The following is a 19,033-nucleotide window of genomic DNA, read 5'->3' as shown; positions in this document are numbered from 1 at the left end:
CCTGGTCTCGGCTTGCTGCAACCTCCGCCTCCCAGGCTCAAGGGATTCTCCTGCCTCAGCTCCCCAAGTAGCTGGGATTACAGGCACCCACCACCATGACTAGCTAATTTTTGTATTTTTAGTAGAGACAAGGTTTCACCATGCTAGTCAGGCTGGTCTCAAACTCCTGACCTCAGGCAGTCCACCCGCTTCGGCCTCCCAAAGTGCTGGGATTACAGGCATGAGCCACTGCGCCCGACCTGATCTGCTTTTTATATGTCAGACACTGTAGAAGGATGCAGTGTTATCATAATAAATAAAATATACTTAGTCAATCTTATACTCTTGATGCCCTTCAGAATCCGTTAAAAGCTCTTACAGTTCATGAAATCCTAGTCTGTTCCAGCCTACCAATTGAAAAATGGGGTACTGCAATGGGTAAGATCTACTTTTCCTTGCCCTCCCCTGGTCCCCAGAGTACTGCACAGTCCATGGACGGGTATTTAAAAGGAGGAAAAAAAAAAGATCTGGAGTAAGAAACTAGGGTCCACTGCTGTCATTGTGGTGGTCACTGGAGAGTCAAGCATTTAATTAAACATGAAAATGCCTGTCACTGACTACTTTTAAGCTCATAAGATAATTGACCATTTCAAACATTTGGCTCAAAGTACTTTGAAATATTACTAACACCTATCAATGGGAATACTTTATTAATATTGTGATAAAAAGTAATTACATATTTAAATGTTACTGTATACTATACACGATACTCTACCATGGCTTGATTTTTGTTTTGATAATGCCTTTACCTGATTAAATTGACTTTTAAAAATATATTTTTAAATTGAACTATTTGGTATAATTCTGATAATTTTAGGATATGTATACTCTCATATATACACCATGAAAATAAATATCATAGTATTTTAGCCAGTAAGAATTTATGACAATAAGAAGATACATAGAAATATTATAAATGTCTGAGTTGTTCTCTACCAAAATAAAGGATTTCTTAAATAATTCAGTCTGCAATCCTAATTATTTCTGCACAGTGTAATTAAATTTCTATTATGAAAATTAATATTCTTAAAAAGTAATAACATCGATTGTTGGAGGCTTCTTTTTAATAAACATTATCTGCATAAGCTGTCTGTATACTTGGAGATATGCTTATCTGAATAGAATAAGGTTTGGTGGTAAAGCTAATCTAGTAAATGAAATCAAATGAGATAATAGATGCGAGGGGCTTGACACAGAGTGTGGTGCACTCTAAGTGCTCAATAAAATGCCAGGGATGATGAGGATAGTTAGTTATCCTCACATCTGCACTGTCAGGTAGCCATGTTATCCTCATTTTACACATAGAGATATGAAAGCTGAGAGAGTAACAATGACTCACTCGTAAGGGCAGGCAGATAATATATTGCATAACCAGGAGTGAAACACTGATTTTTCAAATAGGCTTAAATCCAAGACTCTTAAACCATGATCTGAGCAAGGACTTCTTAGAATTTGAAGAATAAAAAGCCTTGATTACCCAGTGTGGTTGGAATAAGCACTCAAGAGCAAGAGAGTCACAGCTTCCTCCTATGTAAACAGGATAAAGGCACTTAAGGGCAGGTGACCAGAGAGAGTGAGATGGGGCAGGAGGGAAGGATAGGGTGATTAGATTCAGGGATTGGAGCCAATTTTGTGGATCTAGCTATGTGACAATATGAAAAATGAACCCAGGTCAACAAAAGTTCCTTATTGGGTTCTTGTACTCTTCTTCCTTTTGACTTGGGAAGTAGAAGGGTCTGACAAATTGAATCTGTTGAATAAACTCTTGTGTTGGCCAATTCTGCCTGCTATATGCCCTTAGACTGCTTGCAGGACTGCGGACCACAGTAGCTGTCCTGGGCTTCTGCTGTGTTACTGGTTCCTGGTGTACATCTCTGAAAGAGGCTCAGGTCATCCTTAGATAATTCCACAGGGCAGGTGCCATGGCTTGGATACACTCACTTGACCCAAGTTACCTTGTTTCATTTATTCATGTGGTTGTTTTTAACTTGGTAGAAAAATGTAAACTGAAAGGGAATGGACGAATACCTTAAGCAAGTTTCTGTCAAATTATTATTTACTTAAATTCATTTTTTAGGAAACTTCCTTTAGGAGGCGAAACAGTTGAAGAAAACAAAATACATTTCAAATATCTAACTCAAAAACATATTAATTTATGTTCAGAGATTTTTAAAGAAATGGTTTAAATTCATATTTCTTTTTTTTTTTTTTGAGACAGTTTCACTCTTGTTGTCCAGGCTGGAGTGCAGTGGCATGATCTTGACTCACTGCAACCTCCGCCTCCCAGGTTCAAGTGATTCTCCTGCGTCAGCCTCCCAAGTAGCTGGGACTACAGGCATGCGCCACCATGCCCAGCTAATTTTTGTATTTTTAGTAGAGATAGGGCTTTGCCATGTTGGCCAGCTGGTCTCGAACTCAACCTCAGCTGATCCGCCTGCCTCAGCCTCCCAAAGTGCTGAGATTACATGCGTGAGCCACTGAGGCTGGCCATTTTTTACTTAAATATTGAGTCACTGCTATGTGCCAGGAAGGTTCTGGTAGTTGCTGGGAATATAACAGTGAGTAAGACAAATGTTGTTATATCTTTGTTTTCCCAGAGCTCAATACTAAGCAAAGGAGACAGGTAATGAAAACAAAACAAAACAATCAAAATAAAGTGTAGGAAATGTTAGGAGAGAAGAATTATGAATACAGTTCATATAAGGGATTCCTAAGTTCCTGATGAAAGGCTTCCCAGAGTAAGTGACTTCTAAGCTGTGGTCTGAAAAGTGAGAAACTCTCCAGTTGGATGAAGGATTGAGAAAACCAGAAGAAACAACTTACACACAGTCTGGAGCAGGGATGATGGCTAAGCTGGGCCTCTGTGGTGATGGGAATTTCTCAAGAGAAGTGTTGGGGCACAGTCAGAGGAAACAATAATAAAGGATCAGGGGAGACAAAGAGCTTGGTGTGTTTTAAGATCTGCAGGTGACTTTGTATCATAATAAAATATATCAAAATAACTATATATTTTAATAGTCCTATAAAATTACACATATGTAAACATAAATAATAATAAGTGCATTTGTTAATAAAGATATTGCTTTGGTTGAAACTACGTATTTCTTATTCTGAATTTCATGTGTCTGGGGGAATGGGGTCAAAATAAATCAGTACTAACCATTCTTGTTCTGTATGCAAAGGGATTCCTTAAAATTGACATTGTGTGCAACAGACACACACATACAGAGAATTGGTCTTTGATGACTACTTCGTATGTGTTCTTCATTTAGCAGCTTCCCTTTCTGAAAAAGAAAATTTCCTAGTATTTTTTTCTTTTGTTTGCTTGAATGGGATTGATGACTTGCTGATCACAAATAAATACTACCAAGCCTTTTATTTCAAATTTCAGAGCTTTTTGTCAAAGTCCAGGTTAAAAGAAGAGTCCCAGTTAAATCAAATGACATATTCTAGTCCACAGACTCATTGATTCATGGTTCTATTATTATTTTATTTTGTACTAAGGGCACTATCAAAATAAATAAAAACAGCACAGCTATACTGAAGCACTAAAAGAAAAATATTGAGTTTTGAGTAGTGATTTTAGCCCCCACTACCAATATTTTGTTTTCTTTTTGCAGCCATTAACTAGATTTGAAAAAATAGCTAAATTTGGGAGGATTTCAACATACAATTTTATAAAGTCTAGTCTGAGGTTACTTTATCAGTTATTGGAATAATCTGACAAGCAGAAGTGGGACTAGATATAAAGCACTGATTCAAGATTTGTTTAAATGGTGCTTCTCATTCTTTGTTTGCAAATCTTGAGGAATACAAAGATGAATGAGCATCCAATGCCTTCAGTGTCAAAAATACACGCTGCAAGTATTTAGGAGAGGGAGAGAGGAACATTTGTGCCTGGCATAGCATTTCCTTTCCTTTTCATTTATTCTTCTGCTTATTAATTCACTTATTCATTCAATCAACAAGCATTTAAAGATTGCCTACTAAATACAAAATCCACTGGTGGGTGCTGATGATGCAGCAATGATTTCGAACTGAAAAGAAACTTAAGGCAATGGTTCTCAAAATTTGAGAAATCTATGAACTTCTTTGAAAAGGTAACAGATACTATGGATGCAACATAGGCACATCTGTGCCCATAACTTCAGTGGGCCTGAGGAGGATATTTTGAAGCCCACCATTGGATTCCTTGGGACTTACGAATTTTGGTTAGCAATTTCTTAATTTCCAGTTTTGTTCATTGTTTGAATTTTGCCACCCAATCCAAAGCTTTTAGCCTTATGAGGTTGATTTCATTTTCATAATTAACCCCTAAAAGTAATATTGGGTCAAATCTTAAAGACACTTCTCCAGTGAGAGACCTACTGCTGACATTAGCCAACCTGCTCAGTAAAATGAACATGAGCGCCATCTAATGCCCAAATAGAATAAATGTTAGTAATAACATCAATACACAGAGTATGGGGTGTATGTACCAAAGGAATTAACTTTGTTATCCGTTGGTTGACTCATTTCTAACACTTGTTGATTATTTTTTGATATTATCATTTTCAATTACTTTATTTCACATTACAGTCCCTTACTGTCTGACTCTGAAGATAAGAAACATTTTTAACAATAAGAAACATTTTGTTGGCCAGGCGCAGTGGCTCACGCCTGTAATCCCAGCACTTTGGGAGGCCAAGGCGGGCAGATCACCTGAGGCCAGGAGTTCAAGAGCAGCCTGGGCAACATGGCAAAACCCTGTCTCTACTAAAGACACAAAAATTAGCCGGGCATGGTGGCACACACCTGTAGTCCCAGCTACTCGGGAGATTGAGGCAGGAGAATTGCTTAAACCTGAGAGGTGGAGGCTGCAGTGAGCCGAGATGGCGCCACTGCACTCCAGCCTGGGTGACAGAGACTCCATCTCAAAAACAAAAAAAAAAGAGAAAGAAACATTTTGTAAATATGTCCTTTTTGTTGGTGGAGAAGCATATGATTTACATTTTTAAATAAACTTTTGATGTTAGAATGGTTTCTGTTTTTCAGAATAATTTGCAAAGATAGTCCATAGAACACCCAAGTATCCCACACCTAGTCACCCAAAACTAATATGGTACAATTGTTACAATTAACAAACCAGTATTGATACATTATTATTAGCTAAAGTCTGTAATTCATTCATATTTTCTTAATTTTTCCCTAATGTTCTTTTATGTTTCACAGTCCCGTCTAGGACACCACATGACATTTGGTAGTCATACCTCCTTAGGCTTAGTTATGACAGCTTGACTTACATTTGATATTATATGTCTTTGAATTTTATTTTAGCTTTCTGTTATTTTTCAAACTCTTAAAACAATTTAACTTTTCAGAAAACACTTTCCCTTGTTCTGTTCCCTTGGTAACACTCTATGACTATTTAATCAGTTATAGGGGTTTGTATAAACATAATCATTATGCATTGTTCATTTCTAATAATGAAAAAAGGGTTAAGAAAGAGGATTATCAACATGTTTAACTTGCCAAGATTGCCAATATAATATAGTAAATGATGGGTCAGATTCCAAAGCCTATGACACCTTCCAAAAAGCTAACACCTCTTTCGGCATGCATAAGCTTAAAATGCCCTCCACCCCAGCTTCTGGAATGACCAACGCCCAAGACAAAGTCATTTCCCTTTGGAGTCCCATTGCCCCCCACAAGCACTTTTTATTTTCTATAAAACATTTATATAAAATGCTCTGTAAATGAGCCTGGGTTGCCACCCAAACTGTTTCGTGTTTGTCATGAAAACAGATGTGCTGAGGTCTCAAGGAAATTCTCTTACACCAACTAGAACGCATTAAATCTGAGGAGGCTTCACAGTTCTGTTCTAGTTGCTAATATTTTAATTAAACATATATTTTTGTGCCCTTTAAAAGCCATTAGGAGATATAAGGGAATATTTTGCTGATAACTTCAGTGTCCTGGAAGCAAAATGGAATATTGTGTTTCCTAATTGAAGTAGTAGTATATATGTGTATATGGATGTGAAGGAATTTACAGAATGCTGGCGAAAATGATTTCCTGGGCAAAGAGTAGAGGTATATAAATTACCTGGATCATGCAGTATTGATTATTTGTGAATATATCTGTGAAACATTAAGTGATTTTTGTACACTGATGGATTTCAACCTTGGATGCACATTAGAAAACCTAGGGAGGGTTACAAATCCCAATACCCAAGCCTCATCCCAAACCAGTTACATCTTACTCTCCGGTAATCAAATTCAAAGCAGCAATTTTAAAGCTCCCCAGTTGATTCCTGTGTGTAGCCAAGAGTTCTACGTTGTAACTCAGGGGTTTAATATTGTTCCTGTACTTTTATTCTGGAGCATAAACGTAGCTATGCTATTTATTCTTATTTTTAAAAGTAAGTATGGCTTACGAAAGATGATAGGCATTATTATGTTTAACAATCAAATTCATTATTAAAATTCCTTTTCTTCTTACACCTCTGTCAAATTCATATTTTTTCTCTGAGTAATTTAAATGAATGAATGATAAACACACATGTAATACCATGAGAACCCTTTCCTAAATCCCTTTACCTATTTTCAAAGGATTTCATTTCTACATATTTAAAGTTTTTAAAATCATTTTTTAATTTATGCTGCTATGAAATTTTTTCTTCCTAGAAATTTTGTTCCAGATTATCTGTTGTTAAGAGCTGCATTTTGACAGAAAATGATTTTCCTTATTAACTGAGTGAATTGATAAGTAGGTAGGGATATTTTAACCACTAAGTTATATGCTGGTTATTTCTAAGTGCATGCATATTCAATGCAAGTATCTCGGTTGATTTAAATCCATTTCTTTGAAAAGATTTTTAAGACTTTTTTTGCACAGAGGTAAATTTCATATTCAGCTTATAGGCCTTAGTAATAACACTCCTACAAACTGAGTCAAATTTAAATATCTTATCAGGTATCAAATATATTTAAATGAAAACATACACATTAATGAGTGCCCTGTGAGAAAGTAGTGGTGAATTTGAGCCATATGGCTAAATCCCCACAGCAATATCTGACATTTTATTCAGTGCCATCAGTTGTATGATTCTAGACATGCCCTCCTAATCAGTGGTTTGTAGGGTTTTATCCTTCCTCATCAGAAAATGTAAACAAGATTACAAACTCACTTTCTTCCCCAACTGCAAAATATTATTTAAAATTTTACCATGTTTTATTTTATAAAAGTCATAATACTTAATATTGTATGGTCTGAAATTACCAGTGATGAGAATAATTATTTGGTCAAATACTCTTTGTAAAGTTAAATTTATCTATGAATGGTGCTTCTGTAATGTTTACAGTAAACACAGTAAGATATTTTGCCCAAAGTGCTATTTGTCCTAGTGTATTACTTGAGAATGTGACATTCTGACACCATCAGACTGGAGGCTGAGTCCTCTGATAAATAGAAAAATGCCACATAGTCACAGAGATTATTTCACCCTGTTTCCTTGCACATCTGGGAAATAAGCAGAAATTGTAAAACCTACTAGAGTGAGCTGATTGTTTTCTTCCTAAGAATCTTGAGCTTTCAAAATTTGAATTTAAAACATTGACTTTCTTGTCAGAAAAATATTATTAAGAAAAGAACGAGACAAAAATGTAAAAAATTTTACTTACCTCATTTTATTGGTGAAAGGAGTATTTAATGATAAAGGTTTATGATACATTTTAACTAATTCTGGCAAAAGGATTAAATATTTGTTTCACCCTTACCTCACAATGTGCACAATGATTTTAAGCTCCTTTCTGTTAGAGCAGTTAATTACTTTTCCAAAGCCTAAAATCTTCATCACATAAATCTAAAAGCAATACTTAAATGCAAACATGAGTGAAGAGTTTATTGGCTGTTCTACTAAAAGACTTTCTTCTTTTTCTCTTATAGATGTATTTTAATTTGGGTATTTTTCTTGCACAAATGAGACTGTTTCAATACAAATTTGTATTTAACTTGCTAGCTTGTAATGTTAATCATGGTTTCAGTTTGACTTGCACATTCCAGAATTAATAAATCTATATACTTAATTATAAATGGGTGTGTGGCATTGTCCTTGACACCATGAGAAATATAATGGCTATCAGGAAGTGTGGGAAAGGAACTTACATCTTTTTGAACATCTACTATGGGCCTATTGTTTCTCTCAGTTGATTCTGCTAACAGCCCACCTAAGAAAGTATTAATCATGCCAAGAAGGTATTCTCATTATTATCTTATCAATAAAAACTTCACAGAGGTAGCTGACATGCCTAAAATTCACATAGCTAGAGTATCTTTTACATGTCTTTCTTTTGCAGGTGACAAAATAAGGTGGCATCAACAATTAAAGGAATCCATGGACTCAAATACAGAAGTCCAGAAGTAGGACTAGCTCTCTAAGAGGCTAGATGTAGCTACAAAATTGATATTGCCATGAACTTGGCATCTCTGTTGTTCCCTTTGGTTTGCCTTCCCAGCACTAGCCTCATCCTAGGCTCTACAGGGGGGTCTGCTACAGCCCAAGTCCCCCTGACTCCGACAACTATGGTGTCAAATTGGCTCTAGCTGTTCACTAGAACGCTGTACCGTGTTCACAAATGTATCCTGCACCAGCTGAGGGAAAAGAGGGTCTCTCCTTATAGGTCTCTTACAACTCCTGAGATTTACTCTTGTCTTTTCTTAAATTATTTGCTAACCTCGGGAGACTATGATACCCTTGCCAGTTTGGGTCTGTTCCTGGACCTGGGGGTGGAGTCAGTCCCACCAAACCTGCAGAGTGTGAATTGCCCAAAGAAAATCACAATGCTGTTGGCTGGAGAATTTCTACCACCATTAAGTAGACAGTAGAGCCAGGATTGGATATAAAGTCTGCACCCTGTCAGTTACGCAACAGAACTAACAGGACATAACTTCTTCCTTCTGTTTACAACTGGCATCTAGTGGTTAGAGGCCAGGGACAGTGATCGTCCTGTAATGCACAGTGCAAGCCACCCATGGAAAGGCATTATCCAACCCAAAATGTCAATAGTGCCAACATTGGCAAACCCTGTGCTATATGATCTGCTGTGGGGTGTATTCCCTCAGCCTTACAAACTGCCTCCCTCCCCTTTTCTTTAAGCAGCAGCTACCTTGAGGGGCCTCCTTTCAGTTTCGAAAATGTGCCAAAGCTCTTCAGGCTTTAGGATCTTCGAACATCATTTTCACTTTACCTGGATGTTCTCCTCCCACCCCTCTGACTACAGCTGCATCACTCTTTCCAAACCTAGCCAAAGGTGGGGAAGCATTGAGCTCAAAGAGTATTTTCGTGAGAGAGACTACCGATTCTCCAGACTTGGTCAGCCCTACCCACCTGTCACTAGTGGCCTGTCCTCTCTTATACTTTAACTTTGTATCAATGATCATAATTTCAATTAGCTATTGTATCTTTTACAGCAAATGAAAACTCTAAAACAACAAATGAAGACTTATTTCTGTTTATACTCTGAGCACTTAGAGCAGAGTCTGTGATTAAGGTTGGATGTATTTTAGATGAGGCAATCAATATGAGTAAAAGCTCACAGGCTTGAATGCAGCAAGCATTTTAGGGAGTGTGCTGAGTAGACCAGTCAGGAAATATTTAGTGTAGAAAAGTATGAACAATAAGATGGAGAAGGGATGGAAGGTTTCTGGTATTGGACTTAATAAATGTGTAACTGGTATTTTCTGGGTTTCAATTGGAATATGCTAACTCTTCTGTGTAGAGGAAGTAGGCAAAACCAGATTAAATCTGATTTTGTTTATTTTATCTGATCAAGTCTGATGGGCCTAGTAGAAACAGCCTGAGGCATCACTGCAATTTGGACATTTTTTATAATGCGCAGAACTCAGAGCCAAGTGAATTAAGATCTAGAGCTGACCCTAACACTAATGTAATGTTTTCACTGTGCTCTTTTGAGCTTCAGTCTATTTGTAAAATGAGGGAGCTGGATGGACTAAAGGATCTGTGCTGCCCTCCTAACCCAACATTCCTGCTTTACTAAGCTAAAAGAGAGTTTTGGCTTGCTGAGATAGAACTGTACAAGCATTCTACTTTTAAAAGTTGTAAGAGAAACTTTTTTTTTAATGCATTTTTTTAATGCATTTAACTTTTTTTTTAATGCAAAGGAGGCCCCTACCTTGAGGTAGCCTGGTAATAAAGAAGCAGAATACTGTGAGAATAACTGAATCTTTTGATAACTGGCGACTTTAATGTGTCCCAGAGTTTTGCATTATTTTGTACATTGAATATATAAAAGATTGGGTGATAGATAGCCTAACCTCAGGATATATCCTGAAGCTTTTGTGTTTTTCAATAAATCCCTAGGACAAACATTTTTTTTTTCCATGAACATTCTCTTAAAGTCTAGTATGCTTTGTCAAAGCTTTGATCAGATGAAAACTTTTATATTTTTGTTTATCCTCGTTTACTAAGATTAATAGATTGCTAGAGGTCTACTGAGTACAGCTTCCTCAGTCTTGGCACTATTGATATTTGGGGCTGGAAAATTCTTTTCCAGGGCTGGGAAGCTGTTATAGGAAATTTCTAACTCTACCATATAGCTGCCAGTAGTACCTCTCCCTCCCTGTTGTGAAACCCAAAAATGCTTCCAGACATTGCCAGATGTCCACTGAGGGGCTCAGATGACCTCAGGTGAGAACCATTGGTTTAGTGCAAAGTAATCCCCTTTAACTAGAGCATACTGGCCAGATGGATGCAAATGTTACTGCTTGGTTAACCCATTTAAACAAAGTTAAATCTTGTCTAAATGAATGTAAAGCCCTCACTGATAGTTAAATGTATCTCACTGTTTGTCTTACTGCTAGATACTCTTGGCACATTCTGAATGAGGCAATCAGTGACTTCCTTATATAGGCAATAATTCCTGGGAAATCTCAATAAATTGTCAAAAGAAATGCAAAAGAAAACAGTCTGCTGATTCAGCTTGTAAGTTTCCAGTGGCATCGCCTAACTTCCCAAACTAAATAATTCTCAGAGTCCTGTTCCATGATAGGTAGTGACAGTGGGTCAGTGCGGTTTATGTGGTTGTTGATACTCTTGTGCCTGTTTTAGATAATTTTCTAAGAGACAAGGCTTTTTTAAAAAATTTAATGACTATTCCTCTCCATGACTCTCTGCCCCCTCAAGGATATCAGAGTTTTTGTCTTCAGCATTTTTCAGGTTATAATAAATTATAATTATAAAAATTAGACTGAAAAGAAAGCCTCAGGTCTTTTGAAAGGAGGGAAAAACAGAACTAGATAAGCCTTTCAGATAGTTGCTATGGTGTATGGAGTCTTTTTTTTTTTTTTTTAACAGAAAGAAGAGTAAAAAGAGTCTATAAAATGTATCAATGTAATACTCACTTCTGCTCTCCTCCTGCTTGAAAAGATCGCTATAGTTACTAGAATCTTAAACTGACAGTCTTCACATCTAAGGTTTGGGTGTACTTCAAGCAAACATGCATTGCACAAGATAGCAATATAAACTGGCCTTCTGAAAGTAAACAGACTCAAAGAAATATACTAATATTGCAGTGTGCTTTGCTAATTTTAGAGAAAGGTGCTTTATACTTAGTTTAAGAGGAATACTGATACTCAGTATGTTTTGCTTTAAATCCAAGTAGAGAAACCCTCATGAGAAACAAGCTTAAGTTTTTCAAATAGTTTACTTTTTTTAAAAAAAAAGTAGGTCTCACTTCTGCTTCCAACCAATATGGGGTACAGTGACTAGATTTACACTCCCATCTTAAAATTTTTTTTAATCAGGACAAAATATACAAAAGAACAGTTTTCATGACAGTGGACATTAGACAATGGAAGATAGTGATTCCTGAGAGATAAGAAAAAAATTAAATGAGCCCTATGACTGCCCTAGATAAATGCCTTGAGAGGCATCCAGGGTGTGGCTCAGGGAGGGACAAACCAGGAGATACCCAACAAACTTCCTGAGTTGAAGAGATGGAGCTGAGAGTCTTGGAAGACCAAGGAGGCTAAAGGTCACAGAGTATCAGAGAAGTGAGAGTTGCAGAAAGACCCCCTGACATCTTCCAAGGATCCTCATTATATATTCTGCAGAGTAGTGATTCGTGCACATATGTGAGGAAACTACCTAAGCCCTGGTGTGAGGGAGATACCCAAAAAGATTAGATGAAAAAGCACCTAGCACTATAAAGGACTTGGAAAAAAAATGGCTGTTTCCATTCAGGCAGAATGGAAAACCTCATAAATCAAGGACACTGGGGAGAGTACTCAAGGTTCTTGTGTTAGTAAGGAAGGATAATTAGCCCTTCATGAAACACTGCTCCAGTCTTGCCTAACAAATCTTAAAAGCAAGACTTGAAAGGAACAAAGTGTTTCCAAGTCATTTAACTGCATCCCAGAACAAAGCTCAATAATATTTATGAGATTATAAAAATATCCAACACTCAAGAAGTCACATTTATGATATCTGGCATCCAATCCAAAATTACTAGACATAAAGAAAATCTGAGACATAGGACTCATAATGAAGAGAAAAATTAATCCAAATGGATAGGTACAGAGTTGAAACAGATGTTAGAATTAGCAGACAAGGGCATTAAAACAGTGATTTTTAACTGTATTCCATCTTTTCAAAAGCTAAATTGATACCTGGAAGATTTTTTAAAATTCCAAATTGAACTTCTATAGAGGAAAATGACAATGTCTGAGATGAAAAATATGTTGAATGTGATTAACAACAAATTAGACATTGCAAAAGAAAATATTATAAATTTGAAGACATAGCAATAGAAATTATCCCAAATAAATGGAGAAAATTATTTTAAATGAGTAGATCATCAGTGGACTTTGGAAATAATTCAAGTTCCTAACGTATGTGTAATTAGAATCTCTGAGAGGGAGAGGTGGACAGAATAAAATATTCCAAGAAATAGAAAATTTCCAAATTTGATAAAAACTATAAACCCACAGATCCAAGAGCTCAACAAACCCAAAACACAAGAAAAAAAAAATCAAGGGAAATCATAACTAAATTACCTAAAACAGATGATAAAATAAAAATTTAAAAGCAACCAGAAGTAAAATATATGTTATATATAGAAGAATTAAGATAAAGATGATAGCAGATTTTATATCCAAAATGATGCAAGAGGGAAGCCAGTGGAACAGCCTCTTTAAACTACTGGGGGTAAAAAAAACTTTTTAAACCCGGAATTCTATTTGCAGTGAATGTATCTTTCACATATGAAGACAAAATTAAGACTTTTAAACATAAAAAAGCAGAGGGAATTTATTACCAGTGAGCCTACAGTATAAGAAAATATTTATGAAATCCTGTAGGAAGGAGAAAAATGATGCCAGATACAAATCTGAATCTACACAAAGAAATGAAGATCACTTTAAATGATAAATTAGTTATCTTTCCACATCCCATGAGTTGGAACATGAGGGTGCCCTAGATATGCACCAAGACATGGAGAAGGACCAATGAAAAGGACTAGATCCTTGAATTACTGAGGGGAACAGAGCAGCCTGGCAATCTGGATGACCCATCTAGGAACTATTATTGAGAGACAAATAAAAGTCTATGTTTTTAAAGTATCTATATTTTGCAGTTTTACTGATACTACCAATTGTTTCTTAATACAATTATTTTTAAAGCTGTGAAGTTATGTCTGTTACATCAAGATCTTTAATTTACTTGAAATTTTTTTTCCACATTAAAGTTGATCCAGAGTGTTCTAATAAAAAGGACATTTTTTTCTCACCTATCTGAAATGCCAACTCTTCTATAAATCTAGCACCTACATATGCATGGTAGCCTTTCTGGATTAAATGTTCGTTAGTCTATTTGTTTATTTGATGGTATCTGTGCACTAATTAGATATGTTTATACTAAGATTCGATATCTGGTAGAGCAAATACTCTAACTTGTCATCTTTCTCAGATATATCTTGAGTCTTTCTACCATACTAAATTTCCAAATAAATTTTAGAGTCAGTTTTTTAAAAGTAGGTGAAAAGGTTATCAGGGGATGCAGCTAGTTCACATTAGTTTCAACCTATCTTTTTATGAGTTGATATATGCAGAAATCTCCAGCCTCAAGACAAGGGTTGTTCTCAGACTGACTTTTATCCTTACAACCAGAGTGGCAAAGAGAGCCTGGTGGTGAAGGGTGATAGTTTGGCTACTTGGTAGTCATCTAGGGGTCAGGTTTCCTCCCTCCAAGGAACATTCCACATTCCCCTAGAACTAAGGATATCATCTCCCACTTGTTATCCATTGGCTTCAGCTATTTTGGTGTAGACTGTGTCAATATAACTCCATTACTGTGATCACGTTTAATTATATATCAACTGTACATTGAGGGCCTTTTCAAGGCATGGACCAGAGAGATTAATCAGAGAGTAAATTTACAGCATTTAATTTACTTTTCAGAATTTTTAATCAATGCCTATTGACTGTCTCAAGGATTGAATTCTCTATTTTAACTCCATTTTAATAATACGTTGGGGAATTCAGCCAATTTTTTCCGACATTTATCACTTAATGTTGAATACCTGCTTTGCTCTAGGTACTATACTAAATGTTGAATATTCAGCAGTAAAAAAATATATATTATATACATGTATATAATACATATAATTATATATATATATATATATCTCTAATGGGAAAATCCAACATTTAAATGACATAAACAGAAATATAAATATGTAATTTACAATTATGTTTAATGCTATGAAAGAAATAAATAAGGTTTTATTTAAGAATAACTGGAGGGAGAAAGTGGAGAAAAATACACTCTTCAAGTTAGACCATATTATATACAGATGAAATCTGATTTAACCTGTAACTTAATCAGATTTATGTAGCAAATTAAGCATAAATTTTTTCATATACTTAAGCCATTCATTTGTGTATTCCATAGCATTTATGTTCTTTGAGCACTCTAATGATCCAGCTATTAGGCTCACAAAAATGACAAGGACTCAGTTCCTGACTTTGAGGAACTCATAGTTTAATTTATTAACTAGCAGTGCCTTTCATTAAAATAATTGCATACCAAATGGAAACAAATGTGTTCCTTTTACTCTTTCATTCTTTTTTAGATGAGGATAGGAATTCACTCGGGCTCCGTGCTGGCTGGAGTTGTTGGGGTGCGAATGCCACGTTATTGCCTGTTTGGAAATAATGTCACACTGGCAAGCAAATTCGAGTCGGGAAGTCACCCTCGGCGCATCAATGTCAGCCCAACCACTTACCAGTAAGTGTTCCCTGGCCTCCTCCTTCCTGTCTTTGGCTTTGTTTTGGCCTGCTAGTCTGTCATTTGTGAGACCGTGTTCTTTCTCTTGATCCTGTCATTCTCCAAGATATTATGAGTAGAACCACCCAAACCCGAAAGATAGTAATTGTGACACAAACTTTTATTTGCATGCTTTGAGAGTGCATGAAATATTTGACATGACTGAGAGGTAAAATAGGTTTGTCATTTCCCACAGTCTCTGTCCTTCTTAAGTATACCTGTTTAAAATACAGGAAAGCGAATGTTCTTAAGGATCTGCATTATAATAGAAATCTCAATATTTTCAAACTGTTTAAAAAATGAAAGAAATACGATAGAAACGGTGGTTGGACTGTTTTTATTTTCTTGAATAAATAAGGACTCTTTATACATATATTTTATATATATAAATTATCCCTTACTCAAAATGCTTGGGACCACAAGTGTTTTACAGCTTGAAATTTTTTGAGTTTTGGCATATTTGTGCATTATATTACCTGATGAGCATCTCATATCTGAAAATCTGAAATCCAGTATGTTCCAAAGAGCATTTCCTTTGAGTGTCATGTTGGTTCTCAAAATGTTTCAGATTTTGGAGCATTTTGGACTTTTGGATTTTGAATGCTCTGCTATACCAGGTACAGAGTAAAACATTAAATTCTTTTTATCTTAAAGGTAATCTTTGACAACACTACACATTTTTGCCTCCTGAATTCATTCTTATTTTGTGTCTGGTTTAGCTCATCATTATATCCCCAAACTTATAAAAATGTCTAGCACATAATAAGCACTCCATAAATATTTATAAAATTAATGAATAAATACATTGATAAAATGGACATCTTCAAAATTAACAGCAAAGCAAAGCATGAAAATATCTTACTTTATCACACTTTGGCTTTATTCTGGGCATTACTGTACAGCTACTTAATTAATTTCATGTTTTAGGTAACTCTGAATCATACTGAAAAAAATGTAAAGTAGGAATAGTAGCCATTGATTTTTTTGTTGACATGGTTACAAAAAACTCAAGCAGAAAATTTGAATATAAAGATAATAAAAGTGGAATATAATAATAAAATAGTGATATTTTCAAACTTTTGACACCAAATTAGAGGGTAATTTGGTATCAGAAATTTCAGAGAGGGAATTTAAAGTTTTTAGATGAAAACCAAATACTTCCTGATTCTGCAAAATAGATGAGAAAGAAAACTGAAATTACAAATATAAAATCAAGAGAAAGTTCACATTTAAAAATACATTTAAGGCTCTTGCTAAGCTCATTAAAGTAGTGAATACCTTGATTTTATTGTTTTTGAATAAAGACACATCTCTTACTAATTTTAAGGAGCCCAAGAGATTTTGAGGGTCTCACAAACAACTTCTGGACAAAGTTACAGGATTCTATCTAATCATTACTTATCTGAGAACATCCTGCTATGTTTCAGGATGTTTATAAGAGGATTTGCATCTTTTAAACTTCTCCCAATTTTCCCAGCACAATTCTGGGCATATTACAGATGATCTAACAATAATTACCATATCAAATTGAATTTTGTCAAATTCTCTAGTAGAGATCAGTGAGTCTGAACTTTCTGCTCTATACGATGAAAAAAAGCTACTGAAGATCAGCTACCTCACTCATATCCTATTATACGGTTCCATTTATTCCCATCATGGTACTGACACTTATTTTCCATGTTTGTGTAACTTAGTGTAGATTTATGTCTCTGTGACAGCTTCACTTAAAAAAAAAAAAAAGATGTGTAAAAGAATAGGCCCAACCTGTGTGAGGAGTTCGTGCCCTGAGCGTAGACATCATTAACAGTAGCTGGCCTTGTTTACATAGTGATGGATAGAGAAACCTCTGCCAGCCACACAAGTCTGTGCATTTTGGTGGTGACTCAGAGTTTTTGTAGTCTTTTTCACAGTTAGTTTATGATGATCCTTAGTGATTAACAAGGTCTGAGGAATGAAATCATTTCAACTGCTGCATACACTGAAGCTTACTGTTGTGTTATTGTTCTGCACCTTCACCCCCAGGCTGCCTAAAATCGAACAGAGCCATAGATAGACACATTGAGCTGACAGGTGGGTAGATTCTTAGAATAAATATAATTTATGAAGTAAAACCCAGTATTAAGCTCATGAGAGTTTGAAATCTTCTATTTTATCCCTGAATTACATTCTGTAGAATGTCCAACATTACCTGTTTGTCTTGAAATCTTCGGAGAGGTTTTTTATCCTGTTTATTTTTAGTAAAACTATATGATTATAAACTTTGGAAGTGGGCTGTTTTGATATTATGATAAATTGAAATCATTTTTTGAATGATTCATTCCAAATGCATTTTGTCTGAAATTCAAATAATTTAAAAAATATTTTTATAAGTATTGTGGAGTACTGAAAAGATAATATAAAATCCATGATCCCACCACAGTTAAACACTTTATATTTTGCTTCAGATATTTTTTAATAAAAATGAACAAAGCATTTTCTTTGAAATTTTCTGAATCTTTCATTGTGACAGCCTAATATTTGGTGTGTTTCAAAGTCCCGTGTTTTGTTTTGTTTTTTCTTTTTTTTTTTTTTTTTTTTTTGAGACGAGTCTCGCACTGTCTCCCAGAATGGATCTCCCAGAATGGAGTGCAGTGGCACAATCTCCGCTTACTGCAACCCCCGTCCCCCGGGTTCAAGCGATACTCCTGCTTTAACCTCCCGAGTAGCTGGGACTACAGGCATGTGCCACCACGCCTGGCTAATTTTTTGTATTTTTAGTAGAGACGGGGTTTCATCTTTTAGCCAGGTTGGTCTCCATCTCCTGACCTCATGATCTGCCTGCCTTGGCCTCCCAAAGTGCTGGGATTACAGGCCTGAGCCACTGCGCCCTGCCCCAGTCCCATGTTTTATATATTTTCTACATATGTATCCATGAACAGTATAATTTTATTTTACATGTTTTAATTTTCATAAATGGTATTTTACTGTATGACTGTTTCACTAACTTTGGTTTCTTTTAAACACAATTTAATACTTTTAAGATCTATCCATGTTGGAACATCTTTCTTTGGAAATTCCAAAGAAAGAATGGGTTTGATAATTTGGTCAAAGGTGCATTTTGAGCTGTAACTAGGAGCTGAGATAGTAATCAGTTTGTTCCTATGTGTTTTTATTAACAAAAGTCCCTTACTGATGACTGTCTAAATCACAGACAGCTCTAGCTCATCATTTTAATTGCTGTATGACATTCCAGTCATACATGGTATGACTCCACCATATTTTAATATTTCATACATATATTCCTCTGTTGATGGACACAGGTATATTTTCTATTTTTTAATTATCACAAAGTTTGTTCCTATGAACATTATTTACCTGACATTACAAAAAAGAAATTTTTATTGAGTTTTAAGTTTTCCAAATTAGACATTTTCATTTTTCTTCAATAAATATGTTTACATACATTTTTGTTCCCATTATCTCAATGATGGGATAAGTTTTTTATGGGATATGGATTTTAAATAGTGCATATAATATATGCACTATCAATATATGCACTTTAAATAGTGCATATTTTTAAACAGTGCATATAACATAATCACATGGTTAACTGAATTATGTACCTCTGCTTAAATGTGGGAATCATATATGTATATCTTTATTTATATGATTACTAAGTAATCATTACTTAGT

At 35.4% G+C, this 19,033-nt stretch overlaps 1 protein-coding gene across 1 annotated transcript in view; it reads left to right on the top strand.

The window, feature by feature from the left end:
- Positions 1–19,033, top strand: part of GUCY1A2 (guanylate cyclase 1 soluble subunit alpha 2) — a 317,332-nt gene that overhangs the window by 282,594 nt on the left and 15,705 nt on the right. The window contains exon 7 of the mRNA XM_023208016.2: positions 15,168–15,322. Within this exon, the coding sequence (XP_023063784.1) occupies positions 15,168–15,322 (155 nt within the window). The remainder of the gene's footprint in view (positions 1–15,167; positions 15,323–19,033) is intronic.

Source organism: Piliocolobus tephrosceles, chromosome 13 (assembly GCF_002776525.5).
Source record: "Piliocolobus tephrosceles isolate RC106 chromosome 13, ASM277652v3, whole genome shotgun sequence".
In the NCBI taxonomy this organism is placed as follows: domain Eukaryota; kingdom Metazoa; phylum Chordata; class Mammalia; order Primates; family Cercopithecidae; genus Piliocolobus; species Piliocolobus tephrosceles.
This window is presented reverse-complemented; position numbering and strand designations above follow the sequence as displayed.